We start from the raw sequence: 15,414 nt of genomic DNA on the forward strand, positions 1-15,414 counted from the left end.
AGGTCAGGTTGCTCAGAACCTTTTCGAGTTCTCCATGGATGAAGACTGTATAACCCCTCTGGGTGATCTGTACCAGTGCCTCACCTCTGTCATGATGACATTTTTTCCCCTCTTACATTCCTTACATTCCTCTTATGTTCCTTATTGCAGCTTGATTTTCTTTTTGCTTCTTTTCCTTTGCCTGGACACCTAGGAGGTGAGTCTGCTCCGTCTTTTCTATTATTCCCCTTTTTAGGCAGTTGAGAACACCTATTAGGTCACCCCTGTGCTCTAGTCTTTCAGGCTAACACAACCCTGACCCCTTGGCCTATATTCATACTTTTTATGCCCCAGATCAGTAACTCTTGGTGGCCCTTCTCTGGATCCTCCGCAGTATCAGCAGCCTGAGGCCCCACACTTGGACACGGTGCTCCAGATGCCTCATGCACATCAAGCAGCAGAGGGAAGGGTCACTTCCTTGACCTGCTGGCCACTCTCTGGCTAAAGCAGCCCAGTACATGGTTAACCTTTGCTGCTGCAAGGACACACTGCTGACTCACATTCAGCTTGTCCTCCACCAGCACTCATCCCCCAGCCAGCTCCACCAGCAAAGCTGGAAAGTCTTGAGAAATTCCTTAGGAGACTACATCCTTCTTCCTTCAGTTTGTAGATGCAGTCAAACTGGAGGAAGAAGGAAGGGGATTTGCAGATGCTCCCTTTTTTTTCTTTTACCTGATTTCAGTGTTTTGCCTTGAAAGCCCAGCTCTTTCGCACATGCTTCAGAGCCTGAACCTCTTCCCAGCTTCAGAAGGAGGGAGGGAAAACAATTGTGTGGTTGGGGTAAGTGGAAAGTGGGACTACCACGGCTTGAAACACTGAACTCAAAACATCCCTTTCTCTTTGGGCTGAGGAGGTGGGGGCTTGCTAGTTTTCAGCTGATCTGTATCTGATAGGTGCAGGATGTGCCTAGGACACAACTGTGGGTGCTAATTAACAGCATTAAAAAAATAAACATAAGCAAAAAGCTATTAAATCCTGTCATTTTATTGTATTTAAATTTGATGTTGAAAAACACAATAGGGAGAATAATCCCTAAGTTCATGACTCTTTCTGATTTTATTTACACATGTAAGGAATGCATGGTGATACAGTGCTGTAGCTGAATCAAATTTCTGTTAGTTTATGAAAATGGGGATGCAATCTTTTGACACACAAGTTGTTCCAAGTGTTTTTGAGCAACACACACAAAATTTTTAAAGTGGAACAAATGTAAGTGTTGGCTGTGGAGTACTGGTAGTACACTTTCAGGATCAATGGCAGCAGGCAGGTAATGCATTAGTTGTGCTTCACCTTTCTGAATTGCATTCTGTCTTCTGTGCTCTTAAGTGAGAACTCCCTTGCCAGCTCTCCCTTGCTGAGCCCTGTGTCCCCACAGACACCTGTGGTGCTGGTGGGCAGCGTGGCATCCGAAGTTCCCACTTCTCAGTCAGAGTGGCCTGAGTGGAATAATTGTTTATGTTCTTTCTACCTTACTAATAGTTGGATTTACACCTGGAAGCCTACTTCGTGTACTTTACTGAACCTCATAGGAAAGTAAAAGTGTGGCTAAAACCACACCAAGATTTATGCCCTTCAGTTGGTCATAGTAACTTTTGTAACCAGGCTCCTCTAGTGCAGAGCCCAGTCTGGATTTTAACCCAGTTTTCATCCTGACACTGCTTTTTAAACAAATTAACAGTGTTTTTTCCTCCCTTAGGTCTGTAGTCGCAAGCCATAATTTGTTCTACATTTTGAAAATGTAGATTTCCAAATCTCCAATGTTTGATCTACATTTTGGAAATGCAGTGGCATTTTGGAAATACAGATCAGATTATGGAAGATGTTTTTTACTGAGGTTAAATCAAATGAGCAGAATTGCTGATAATGCTTCACATTTGTTTCAGTTGTTACTGATGGATTGCAGTAATGTTTAGAAAGTTTGACTGCAGTAGTGTTTCTGAAATTTGACAGCATTACAGAACTGATCGTGGTGCAAACTGAAATGTGCAAACCTAGCAATCTAAAATTAGGGTTCTAAATTAATATTTAGGTATTGAGTTAAGAACTGACACATTTACCTGTCGTTGAATTCAGTAGAATTCAAAAAATTATGTGGAAAGACAGCTTACCCTTGGCTACACTTGAAGTTAAACTGAGTTCAGCAGCAGCTGTAACTGCTTTATCAGCAGTGGGTAAATTTGCTGGAGTAGACAAAGCTTCTGAGTTTCTAGGTTTTTTGCTCAATAGGAAGCAAATTTATGAACTTTTTTCCATGTTTGAGTGTTATAACTAAATCTATTTATTTCTGTCTCCCAGATGTTTTTTGGAAGCCAGGAAAGATTTAGCAGTCTTAGCAAAAAAAACAATGATCATTTTGGAAATATTTCACAATCCCCTTTCTGCGTCAAGACTTTGTGCTGCACAGAAATAAATTAAGCAGTGTTTTGGGGCCCCACGCATCCATCGTCCAGCTGTTGCAGATTTTATGATGAACTACAGTTCATGTTTTTGGATAGAGAGGGACATTGTAAGTTGCTGGCTGGGCTTTGTGAGGTGAAGGCGCTCAGAAAGGATGGGCAGAATCCCTTTGCTGCTTGCTCCCTTCTGAAAGAGAACAGTAGGAGCTGATGGTGCCGCTCACACCTTCCCTGCCATCTCCTGTTTACATCAGTGGCACTGTGCCCAGGAGTGCTCAGTGGTGCAGCAGGGCATGTGGTGCCCCTGCTGGCATCTGGGCAAAAGAAAAAGTGCAGAGGGCTGTCCCCATGCCTTGTGTTTGGGGTTGACCCCAGGGTAATGTCTCAATGTGTAACAGATGGGCTGCGCTGTGGCAGCAAAGACTTGATTTGATACATAATTTTTCTTCCATTTGTTTGCACTTGTTTGGGAGGAATCAGTTTTTGCCTTACTATTGTTATTCTCCAAGAAAACTTCTTTACTGCTTTCTTTCTTGCCATTTCTTTTGCTCTATGATGCCTTGGGGTGATAAGTGATAATTTTCTCTCCTTTGGGCTTTTGATTTGAGCTTTTCTTGTACTGCCTGTGTTTTGCTCATGGCTGTGGCAATAAAGATATACATGGCTTGGGCTGAGGTCCTGCCTTGCTCTATTTACCAGCTCTTACTACTTAAATAGCCAAGATACCCTTACCTAATATCATCTTTCTTCACAATGGCTTTCCCTGAGGTTCTGCCGTTTGTTTTGCTTTCAAGTCCTCAAATTGAACAACATTGTGCCCCAGAAAGTATGAGCTGTTCCTATACCTTTAGCCAGGCGTGCTAATCTGGAATTTAAATAAAACCAGACATTTGTTCAAAGGTTAGTTGCTATGATTATCAATCAGCCTCCTGGTTGCCATTGCTAAGACAATCAGAGACTTCTGCCTTTTGGGGAATAACTAATTAATAGGATTGCTTATATCAGAGTATGTTGTCTTATCCAACAGTGAATATTTGAAAGCAAGTAGAAATGTAAAAGTAAAGAAGTCTTGAAAAACAACTATTCAGGCTTATGCCTGGTGGAGACTTGATTGATATTAATAATTAAAATAATCTGTCAGTTTTGATAATGAGAATCTTTAATCCCGAATCTTGTACTCCTTTGAAATAGCAGTCAGCAGGATACTTTCTATATAATGTACTTTGGGAATTCAGCCTTCACAGGTAATAAATTATTAGGGTATTACATTACAAAACACAGTTTTGACAAAAAAAACCACACCAAACTCATACATTTACAAGCTTCTTATGAAAAGAAAATTATATACATTATTTGGGAAGCTTTTTGATGTGTTTGCATTTAAGACATATTGATCCCCACAGTGTAACTGGAGATAAATTACGAAGCTGTACAAAGATTTCTGCTCTTGCATTGCCATTGCCACTGCCACTGCCATGGCAGGAAAAACTGTGGGTCTGTTCCCCAGGGAGACCACGCAGACACAGGTTTCTTTAGCCAACAGCACGTGGTCATGGTTGTTTGCCATCCTCAGTAGGGCCTGTGAGATGAAACACTCCAGTGCTGAAGAGGGGTGTTCAGCCAAGGAAAAGCGGTGCATTCCCTTTGCCCGCTGTGTTGATGTCTTCCAGTTGCCGTACATAGGCAGTTCAGGATATATATAAACACTTCTAACACGGAGCATCTTTTTCAGGGTTTTTTTTCAGTTTATTCAGAAAGGAAAGTTGCACTTGCAAGCCAGTTACACATCATACTGCCAGCTGCTACAGTGATTTCCAGGGCTGGGGTCTCATGCTGGCAGCTTATTTTTCAGTCCTGTTGTTTCAGGTGCTGCCACCTCCCCTCCCTTGGGAAGATCAGGGGACGACTTTGCTTTAGCACCTTTACCTTTGGCTGTGCTTTCAGGAGTGTTGCATGTGGTGGTGATTCCCAGCAAACTGGAAGTTGTGCTGCTTCCAAGGGATCTCTCAGGTGTGTTGTATAAGGAAATAGCATTATTGCAGGGTTGACCCAAAAATCCCTCTGGAAATCCAGTGAAGAGAGCCAAAAAGAAACATCTCATCCTAAATCTAGTGAAAGCAAGAACTAAAGAGTTCTCCACTGGACTTGTTCTCACCCCATTACTTAAGAAAATAAAAACACTAATTTGGGTAGAGGAAGTAACCTTTCTGTGTCACCTGATTTGCCATTTAAAAACCTTGTCAAGAAGTAAATTTGATCTTGAATTATTATTTGGAACTGAAAATGTTTGATTTAGAAAATTTTGAAGCTAAATATGGCAAATGTTTAAAGTCTGTTTTGTTCATAATAATTATTATAAAATCAATTTGATAAACAGGCATAAATTCATTAATGATTTGGATAAAATAAAATCTGTTGTATTATTGAATAAAAATTAAAATATAACAGAAAAAATTGCCTTGGCCTATGAAACCATAAGCTGTTCTATCCTCAGTTTTTATAATTACACTTATAAAGGTATAAAATAGGTAATCATGTAAATAATGAAATAAATTTATTGACTATAGAGACATTAAAACCACTAAAACACTGAAATTCTGGAAATGCTACAGAGCCACACTCTACAAAAGCTTTTAATGTCTTCAAATAATTTCAGTTTTACTTTTGAATCAGAACTGCCTTCCTGCCACTTTCCAGTGTGTAAAAATTTAATATTTGCTCTATCATATCTTCTCTGCCTATGTCCTAATTACTTGTCAGGCAGAAAGTTGTCTCTCTGAAGTACTGTCCTCTTCATGACAGACAGCAACATTTCCATAGGATCTGCCAAAGACGAGGTTATGCTGTAATTTCTCCAAACAGCTGTGTCTGCTTCGTTATGAATAGAAGCTGTTGGGGACTGTATCCAAAATCTTAGTTCTCACCCTTCCAAATCACATTAACAAAATTATCGCATGCCTGGGTGAGCACTTTTCCACCACTTTTAATTAATTCCAATTGTACGTTATCCACTCCAAAAGGTTTATTGGCTTTTTTTTTTTTTTAATATCCTAGTATCAGCTGTCAGCTTCTGTCACCATTAGAAATAGTTCTTCATGAAGATTTGGGCTTCCCGAGGAGATATTCCCACCTCCTTTCCATCCAGCACTGTATTTGTTTCTTCTGTGGGCTCAGCTCTTGGCAGCGTGCAGCCCTGGCATTGGATGCGGTGGTATCTTGTCTCCCAGAAAAGGCCTCAGTGAGGCTCTGCCTGCTTTGCCAGTTCTCCCCAGTGGCATTTCTTGGGACGACTGTGCCTATCAGGAGGTGTCTGTTCATGCCAGTTTTCTGTAGTAACTGTAAAAAGAGCATCTGTTTCCCACCTCATACAAATATATCCCTCATCTGCTTTCACCCTTCTTCCTGCATCGCTGCACTGATCAGACAACAGGAGTGTCTTTCTCATGGGCCAAGATTTCTTCCTGAGGGTCTTTTTCTGCAGGAGTTTTAGCTGTAGGTGTTGTAATGCATCCAAGACTCTCCTCCTTTGGATGTGCCCTGCTTGTTCAGAGGGCAGCAGAGCTGGAGTTTGTGCTCAGCCCTTGTTCAGGATGATCCAGGAGTTTAAAAGCTTGGAGCTCTTGATCATGATAGCCTCTGAGGAAAATGGCTGGAGGCTTCTCGCTTTGTGCTTTGAACTGAGTTGTGATCGAGCAGTCGTGGCTGCCTTCTGAGGACAAACACCCCATCACACCTCCTGACTCCTCTCTGAGTCATTGCCAGGCGGGCTGGTGCACAGGTACCCCACATGTACCACAGAATCGTGGAGTGGTTTGGGTTGAAGGGGCCCTAAAGGTTTTCTGGTTCCAATCCCCTGCCATGGGCAGGAACACTTTCCACTAAACCAGGTTGTTCAAAGCCTGTCCGACCTGGCCTTGCACACTTCCAGGGATGAAGCATCCACAGCTTCTCTGGGCAACCTGTTCCACTGCCTCACCACTCTCACAGTAAAGAATTTCTTCTTAATATCTGATCTAAATCTCTCTTCTTTTCGCTTAAAACCATTTCCCCTTGTTCTGTGTCTATCTGCTCATGTAAGAAGTCATTCTCCCTCCTTTTTATAAGCTCCCTTTAAGTACTGAAAGGTTGCAATGAGGTCTGCCTTTTCTCTCCAGGTGAACAACCTGCCTGTGTAATCCTATTTCTTGGGCAACACAACCTGTTGGGTTGAGAGCATTTACCTTGCAGCAGGGTGTGGCTGATGGGGGATGCTGGCCCATGGCTGACCTTTGGCAAGCTCCTGGCTCTGCCCCAGCAATTTACAAACTCATTGTTTTGTTTTGTTTTGTTTTGGGTTTTTTAAATGATAGTAACAAGAGGCATCAGTTCAGTGGCAGATGGTTAATGAAGTGTTCAGGTGCTTCTCATACACACTGTGCTGAAAGAGCAATCAGCCTAAGCCATGCACAGTGTTTCCAGAACAGCCAGATGTTTTTAGTGGATCTGGCTGTAAATATTCTGGTTTTAGACTTTCAGTACTGGGATGGGTAAGCAGCTGTAACAACCTGCATTAGGAAATGTTTATAGAAGAAGCAAAATACTCAACATATTTCAGGTTTTATTTATTTCCATTTTTATTTGTCCATGTGTTTTGATAATTCCTTTGCATATCTCATAATTATTGCTGTTCTATTTTTGTGGCAAATTGAAAATAGAACAACCAATAGTGTGGAATTCTTCACCATTTTTCTTTTTTTGATGTCTGTTGAGGATAACAAGATTTCTACACTGCTTGTTTAACCAAAAAAAGCACTGCTGTTACTATTCAGAAGCAGGCTGCTGCTTTCTTTTTCCAGCTAGTTTTATTTTATAAAATTGAGCTCTGCTGATGCAGTCCCTGCTGCAGGTCCTGGGGCAAAAATCATCCAGCTCAGCTTCTCCTTCTTTCTGATGTCTCCAGAGGTTAGGGTGAGACCTGCTGGCCAAATGTAACTTGGAATGTAGTGGAGGAACTGCAATATCAGATGGGAAGAAACTCTTGTAGGCTTCTTTCCTAGATCATCATTAAATGGGCTCAGGTTTAAAATAGAGTCTCGTAAGAGATAGACATCTTAGAAGGAAACTGATACTGCTGGAGTCAAACAGAAGTATTTAATTCTGTTTCTGGCTCCTTGAACTTTTCTTCTCCCTGTGGGATTCATAGCTAACCATAGTCTGGTGGATATAATTTTGTTCTACTGTCTAGCATGTTCACACCACTTTGTAAAGGCTTTTTTTTTTTTTTCCCACAAATAAAGTTATTGCATCCTGCCAAGATGCTGTGACATGGAGAACTATGACTTCATTTTCTACTCTCAGTGATTCAGAAGGGATATTTTTACATTATATGGTATCAAGAAAATTTTATCCATATAAATCCTTACCTATACCAAGTCCAGTCTTTAAGATTGCAGACATGTTTCTTGTCCAGAGTCCCCAGTGATATTCTGCTAAGTGATGTAGTGTTGTCTTTGTTGGGCTTGAGTCTCCTCTTACTCGCTTCTCCTGTGCTGAGGAGGGCATCTGAAGAGTTAGGAGGTTCATATCCCTCTCATCTCAGAGCATTTCTGCACAGCAGGGAGTGACTTCAGATGTGTGTATGTCAGCCAACATCAGTCAAGAGAGGTGAGTAATGAAAAATAGAGGAAGAGCCAGCAGAACCCAGACACAGCTGAGTCTTTTCATCTCCCTGACTCCAAAGAGCATAGTGAAGTGGAGCCTGGACAGTGCCATTTAAAATAAACTATCCTGCAGAAAATCCAAGCCAAAGGTTCTTAAATAGCAGCTATTTACGAAGAATGATCAAATCTAAGGTCCCAAATGTAACACAAACCGTGTATCTTACTTCCAAATGGGCCTATCACAATATGTAAATGTTCAACGCGTTGACTGAACCAAGCTCCAAAGTTTGTATTCCTTAACAGGAAAAGTGGATTAATAAGGTATTCATTGACATAGATGGTTGATTATATTTTTATATTAATTTAGTAGGAGTTCTGTGCTATCAGTATGTTCTGTAGCAGAACAGAGCCTTGTATTATTTACAATCACAGAATCATTAATCTGCGTAGGCATTGTAATGGCAGCTGTAGAACACATTACAAAGTTAAGCAGGCAATATTCTGCAGAAAAAGAAAATATCTTTGGGTAATTGTATGGATGTTAATTGTAAGAATGTAGTGGGTTCTCCCTAATCTGAGAGTGGATGTCGCAAGAAGGGATGAAATTGGAATGTTGAGTGCACAGAGTCCATCACGGAAGGTGTTAGCACGAACCACCTTTCCAGAGTGCCTGTCCCTTCTCACTGGCTCTGGAGGAAGCACAAGGAGCAATGTTAACTGCCTGAGATTAATCTCTGCCTGTACAGTGTGTTATTGTTCCTTGTCTTAAATTCCGTGTCTCTGGCCAGCATTAGCAGCTCTAAGGGGTGAGTCTCAACTGGCAGCATACTGAGGTTGAGCAGGGCCCTGTGTTTGAGAGGGGACAGGTCTTTCCTGACCCTCATGTTAATAAATTTGTACTAGCAACATTACACCAAAGTGCTTGGTCTGGTCTCTGAAGCACACCAGCAGAGCCTGTGTATACTCTGTGTGTGAAGATGCTTTCAGTGAACACCCAGACTTGCACCCAGATACTGTAGACAGAGCACTGGACTTAATAAGCACTCCTAGTTAGTGCCCCTGTGAGCCCCCAGCTAGAAACCCAGCACAGCTGCGAGTACCACAAGTGCTTTGAATTCCTCCTTCTGGGAACTGTGGAGCATGTTCCAATTTCCAGTGTCCACATTTCTTTATGATGAAGGGGAGGAACACACAGGGTACAAGAAATACCTTGGACAGTGAATTTAGGCATGGAATAGACAGAAATCTCACCTTCATCTTGTTGGAGGTGATAGAGGACAAAATCTGGGCTCCCAAAGCCACACGTGTGACGGAGCCAAAAGGAGATGCACTGTATTGGGACTGGTGTATAATCTTTTATATTTAAAAATACACACATTCATCTGTCTCAGAAAAAACAGGTTTTTTCTTTGCAAGGCCTCCAGCTATAGCTTTTGCTTTCTTGGAATCTATAGATCTGGCTAAGAAATGTCAAAGGGTATGGGGTGTCAGCGCAAGAATGGCAGTGATTTCTACAAGGCAAGGAGAGAAACCCATAAACAACTTCTATGGACCTGGAATTTTATTATTTATGGCTAATCTGTACAGTGATGCTTTAAATGCTTCAGTAGCCACTCTTGGTGTAAAAATTGTTGAAGAAATACACAGATGTTTAGACCCTCAAGACTGGATCCCCCCCTCACCTGGCTATTTTTGGCTATTTTCAGTTGTAAACCTATGTGTCTTAAAAAGAGTAGCACCCACTCTTCTAACCAGGACAGTTTTTGCAGTGTAACTTCTCAAGTCAGAGATCTGTGCTATACTAAGAATCTTTGCTGGGAGCAAAGCTGTGATTGAAACAGCATTTAAAGTGTTTGAAAACACTCTGTCCTGGGGTTATACCTGGGAGTGCTGTTGAAACAGCATTTAAAGTGTTTGAAAACACTCTGTCCTGGGGTTATACCTGGGAGTGCTGTTGAAACAGCATTTAAAGTGTTTGAAAACACTCTGTCCTGGGGTTATACCTGGGAGTGCTGTTGATCTTGGCTTTGATTTAGTTAGCATGATTCCTGACATGAGTGTAATGTTGTCTGTTTCTGTTTTTTGTTTTATTTGTGTTTGGGTTTTTTTTCCCCATAGGTTGGCTGGATTAACTGGCTCGCATTCAGAGGGATCTTGGCAGAACTATTTTGCTTTTGTTGAACCTCTCTACAGCACATCATAAAGACTTCCTAGGTCCAGAAGCTGCAGAAAAACAACTGAGCAGCAGAAAAATGTGACTCTGAGAAGAGACTTCAAGCCTTCTGATGATGAATTTTCTATTGATCAGTTCTAATTTAAATATATAGCTGAAGCATGCATAAAAGTTAACCTGATAGGGAAAAACACCTTCTCATTAATTAGAACTGCCAAAAAAAAAAGCAGTCACCTGAAGCTTCAAAATGAGTGCTCCACTAATTCCAAACAAGTCATGTTATTCCCAGCTTCAGGACAACCACAGTGAAATAAGAAACAATAATGATAGCATAGTGAATGTTGGGGATACCAATGCCAACCAAATTGTAACAAAAGTTAGAACCACTGACGGGGATGTTACGAAACATGATTTGACAGATGAGAGTGGGAATATATACTCTGGAGGAACAGAGAAAGTTACTCATCTGCCTACAGAGCAGAATAAACTTCTGACCTTCAAAGACTCTCGGACCTGTCACACCAGTGTACAGGAAAGTAAGCTGCCCTCCACCACAAGCAGGGAAATGGGGAAAGATTGTAGGACCAGCGAAGCTAAGGATATATCAAGGCACATCAGGATTAGCCGAGGACAAAGCCTGTCCAATTTAAAAAGTAGCACAAATGACGCCAACCTAGAGGTTGTCTCCAAAGGTGATGTTGACTTCACCCAGAACTTTTCTAAGGGAAAGATGTCCAGGACTGTGGAGGTGGAGAGAATAAAAAGGCTTTCTTTGGGAAGACCAAGTAAATTCTCTCCTCAGCCTGAAACATTTGCAAAAGACTGCGTTGGCCGCGTGTCGTGTAAACGTCTGCTCTCTGCATCATTGGACTCCATCGACAGGTCTCACCACTTGGTAGGAAGTACAGAGAAATCACAAAAAACATCCACGGAACATTTTCTTGGGATGGTGTTTTGTCCCCTCGACAATACCTCAGAGGAAAATACTGTATTTTATTCCAAACCATCTACCTCAGGAAGCAAGAAAACAAGTAAACCAGAAAATGTACCAAATGTTAGCATTGAAAGCACACTCCAAGCTTCTCATTCTCAAAATTCAGCTGTTAAACTCAATGAGATTGCTAGTAAATCAGAAGCACAACTAGGTCAGGGTGATAAAAGTAAAAAACTGGAACCTAGGACTGCACCATCTCTACAATATAAAAATACGTGTCCACAAAAAATAGAGAGAATTATGCTGGTAGAGTTCCTGGGGTGTCCAAGAGCTGAAAATGCAGCAGTGCAGGAACAGAAAAGCTCTGGGTCTGACACGTCAAAATTTCAAGTATCTCATTTTCAAGACACCTGTAATAAAGTAGAGGACCCATTGCCAAGCCAGGTGGTAACTCATCCTGATGATAAATTGCGAAGTGGTAACATCACTATCAGCAGGGAAGGGAGAGGAAGCAGTGACAGTGACAACAGGGCAACCAGCCAGGCTGGTGAGGAATATTTTACTGATGAAGAAATGGAAACAATATTTCCACTCGCCTGCAGTGGTAAATCCAGCATCAAAGTGACACCTAGGAAAAACAAAAATTTGCATGAAGTTGACACAGGTTGCGCTGAAACAGTTGGTGAACAAATATCTCCTATACCTAATATTAATCCACCTGACAGCAAACCCTTGAAAGTTAATGAGAATAAACTGATGCTAGTCAAAGAAAGCACTGAGGCTGCTGTTGTGCCTGCTTCTGATCCCTCAGATCATCACAGAGCGCGCAGTGCAGAGACAATGTCAAATCAACAACCTGACAGTCCCAACAGTGATGTGGAAACCTCAAGTGTTTCAGTTTCAAATAAAGAAACAGCTAATGTACAGAAGCATCCTCCAGAGGAAGCACCAGAGATCTGTAACATTCCAGCAAAGGCTGATGTCTTTTTATGTGTCCCAACTCCTGTGCGCCCGGTGGCAACGCTGGATGTTAATGGTCAGCCCACACTATCAAACAGTAATTCAAAGGACCTTTATGCACTTCATGATGACAAACTGTCACCCTCCTCAGTCCTACCTCCCACTGACAGCACACAGTTGTTAAACATATCCCCTAAAGTGCCTATCAAGACTGGTTGCAGCAGCGCCATCCCAAAACCTATCCTGGTCCACCCCAAGGGCTCCCTCACAGATAAGGCCAATGTGGACAGTGACGGCAGTGAAAAGCTGGAAGAAGGCATTGAGATGAAACCTGCCATACCCCGGCCCAAACCTGTGAGACCTAAAATCATCACATACATTAGGAGAAACCCTCGCTCGCTAGAGCAGCTCGACCCTTTGTTCGCGCCGGCAGGGCTGCCCTTCGACGGCCCCGCGTGCAGCGTCCCCATCTCCGCGGAACAGAAGGCGTCCAACGGAGGGGAGGCGAAGCCCGCCAGCATCCTATATGACAAATTTAAACCCGACCTCCAGAAGCCAAGGCTCTTTGGTTCGGGACTAGTAGTGTCAGGAATTAGGCCGCCAGGTCATCACTTCAGTCCGATGAGCGAGAAGTTTCTGCAGGAGGTAAGTTTCTGCAGCTTAGACAGCTGCTTTTGTGTGCCAGGTGGTGATCATTTGCTTATTTGTTGCTGCCAGAAGTTAGTTCTCAAATAAATCCTAGAACAGTGTCTGATCATTAGAAATAAACTTACCCAACTGTTTCTGGCATTGACCCTGTTGTGATATCTTAGCTGTGACTGGAAGTTGTCACTGTGTTCTTCCAGTATTTTCCAGAAAATTGGTCACCTGCTAGTATTACAAATAGGAATGTTTAGAAAGAAAAAGACATACTGAATTGAATAAATGAATTTTTTTTTTTGCTTCCCAAAGAATAGCCTTGGTAAATGATTGTAATTTGCCCACATGGACTTTTCCTTCCTAATGGGAAAGTTGGCAGGTTTTTGTAAACAGAGCACTAGAGATCTAAACTAATTCCATTCTGTTTAGCTGCATTGAAACCCAGGGACTATCAGAGTTCTTTTTGGATTATACATACCACACAAAAGAAGATTTACTTTTGACTAATTTTAATGCTGTTTCTTACACTGACTTGCACCTCAAATAAGATTTCTTCTTTCCCCCGGAAAGCCATCCTGAGCAGCCAAAATGTGATGGAAATCCCTCTGGACGCCTCTGGCTCTGAATATATCATGTTTCTGCCTTGCTAAGCTGGGCAGGAGCCTTGGTTTCCTGAAATCCCTGCTGGTAGGTCAGCACAGTGGAGGAACATGAGCTTGCTTGGTAGGTGGAGAAAGGGCAGGGAAGAGCAAGCTACATGCGTATCTGTCATGTGCTCTTGCATCCACTGCTTGGGACCTGTGGTAGTTCAACAACCAAGCTTTTCATATAAACACTGAAGATAACACAAATGGTTTTATTTGAATGAGTCTTTAAAAAAAAGGATTTTTTTTTTTGCTCTCTGTCTTGTGGTATTATTTTATTGCCTTCCTCATTCTACATACAGTATTGATCCAAGGAACAGCATTAGAACAACAAATTTAGTGACAGTGTTAGTGACAGTCAAAATCTGGCAAATACCCAAATTAAGATACTGTGTGTCAGTGTAGATTGACCCTTAGGGCATATTAACCAAACACATACTGAAGTGAGCAAGGATTATAGTTATTTCTCATCACAAACACAGAAAGAACAGTGCCTGCTGTTCTTTTCCTTCTAACTCCAGTTTCCAGCTCTTTCTCTTATATTTTATGTCCAGAGAATGAATTACTAAAGTCTTTGAAAGTTTGTCTATGCCAGCCATCATTAGTATATTTTCACAATTGCCTTGTGAGGGGAAACTACTAGGACATTACTGTTTAATGCATGGCAATGGAAATGAAAGCCAAAATGACCCAGACTGTGCGCTGGCTGTTTGGCTGTTTACAGGGTGGCATGACCCTCTGAAGACCACAGGTGTCTATGACAGTTGGGGTTCAGATAATCAGGCAGGATCAGCAGACACATCTGTGAACAAAGGACAGATTTCTGTGCTCTGCCGAGGATTGTTTTTAGCACGAGAAGGACTCAGGTTGTGGCAAGTCTACAGCATGGTTTTCTCTAGACTAGGGTTAGAAGTAGGACACCTATGGGCTGGAGAGGATCCAAAGCATCTTCCCCTGTTCCTCCAAGAAATATGACTTTTGATGGGTATTTCAGTGAGGCAAAACCTGAATGCAAGCAAGCTGCTTCTTCAGAGAAGCTGGATTAACTGGAGAAGAGGCTGAGAAGAAAAAGTTGAACTGCAGTTTGCATTGTGAGTTTGCATTAGCCCAGGAGTCAGGAGCTGATAGCAGAAAGTGGAATATTCTTTCTTGGACTGCCACCCTAAAAGAAATAACCTGGCTGTCCTGCCAGCTGGAGGAATAAAAAGGGGCCTGATTTGTCTGCTTATGGATCAAGAGAAAGGAAAAGGATCAATCCATGGAGGTGAACAGATGCTTAGAACAGCAGCTGTGCACAGTATGGGTTCATACCAGATGAGTGGTGTGTAATCTGAAAGAAATCAATTAGGATGCATTGAGATAGATCAAAATCAGTGTGCTGAAGGGAGAGTGTTGAAGACACAGAGGTTTTGGAGACAAGGACACGCTGGTATGATGGCTACTGTCTTGGTTGGAGAAAAAAGTCCCAGACTGACCCATTTCACACATCCAGAATGGTCTTTGGACAGCTTTGATTAGCATTTTGTAGCTCCTTATATAGCTGTGATAGTGTTAATAGTTGTTAAGAGTCTAACCTGTCATCTCTTAGCATCGTTCAGCCAAGTGGTAGGAACAATTAAATATCCCTCTGGGTGCCAGGAGTTAGAAGAAATAGGAAGGTGCTGTCTCGGACAGGAGACTCCAAGAAAAGGCCTGGAGAACTCGATGAGAAAGACTCGAGGGCTGCCTCTGGGCAATGAGAAGCCTGCTGGGCTCCTTGAGCTGCCTGTGCAAAAGCCCACTTAGGGCAGCTCAGACAAAAATCCCAACTGCAGCACGAAGGCAGTTCTGCTGTGCTGAGGGGCTGGGTCCATAGCGGAATTGAGCTAAGGCTGAATGGGCAGCCTTGCCTGTGGAATTGGCAGCTCCCCCAGTGCTTTTCTTTAGAACATTGGCAGAGTGTGTAGACAGATCTTTCATGCCCATCTTCACCAAAAAAAGAAAAAAAAAT

General features: G+C 42.2%; 1 protein-coding gene across 4 annotated transcripts in view; it reads left to right on the plus strand.

Annotated features, from left to right (window-relative positions):
• The window catches only part of MTUS2 (microtubule associated scaffold protein 2), a 269,128-nt gene that overhangs the window by 90,973 nt on the left and 162,741 nt on the right, over positions 1-15,414 (plus strand). For all 4 annotated transcript variants that reach the window (XM_032099515.1, XM_032099513.1, XM_032099514.1 and 1 more), the window contains one exon: positions 10,193-12,786. In XM_032099515.1, coding sequence (XP_031955406.1) covers positions 10,495-12,786 — 2,292 coding nt within the window. In that variant the 5' untranslated portion in view covers positions 10,193-10,494. The remainder of the gene's footprint in view (positions 1-10,192; positions 12,787-15,414) is intronic.

The sequence above is a fragment of the Corvus moneduloides genome, chromosome 2, assembly GCF_009650955.1.
Source record: "Corvus moneduloides isolate bCorMon1 chromosome 2, bCorMon1.pri, whole genome shotgun sequence".
Lineage (NCBI taxonomy): Eukaryota > Metazoa > Chordata > Aves > Passeriformes > Corvidae > Corvus > Corvus moneduloides.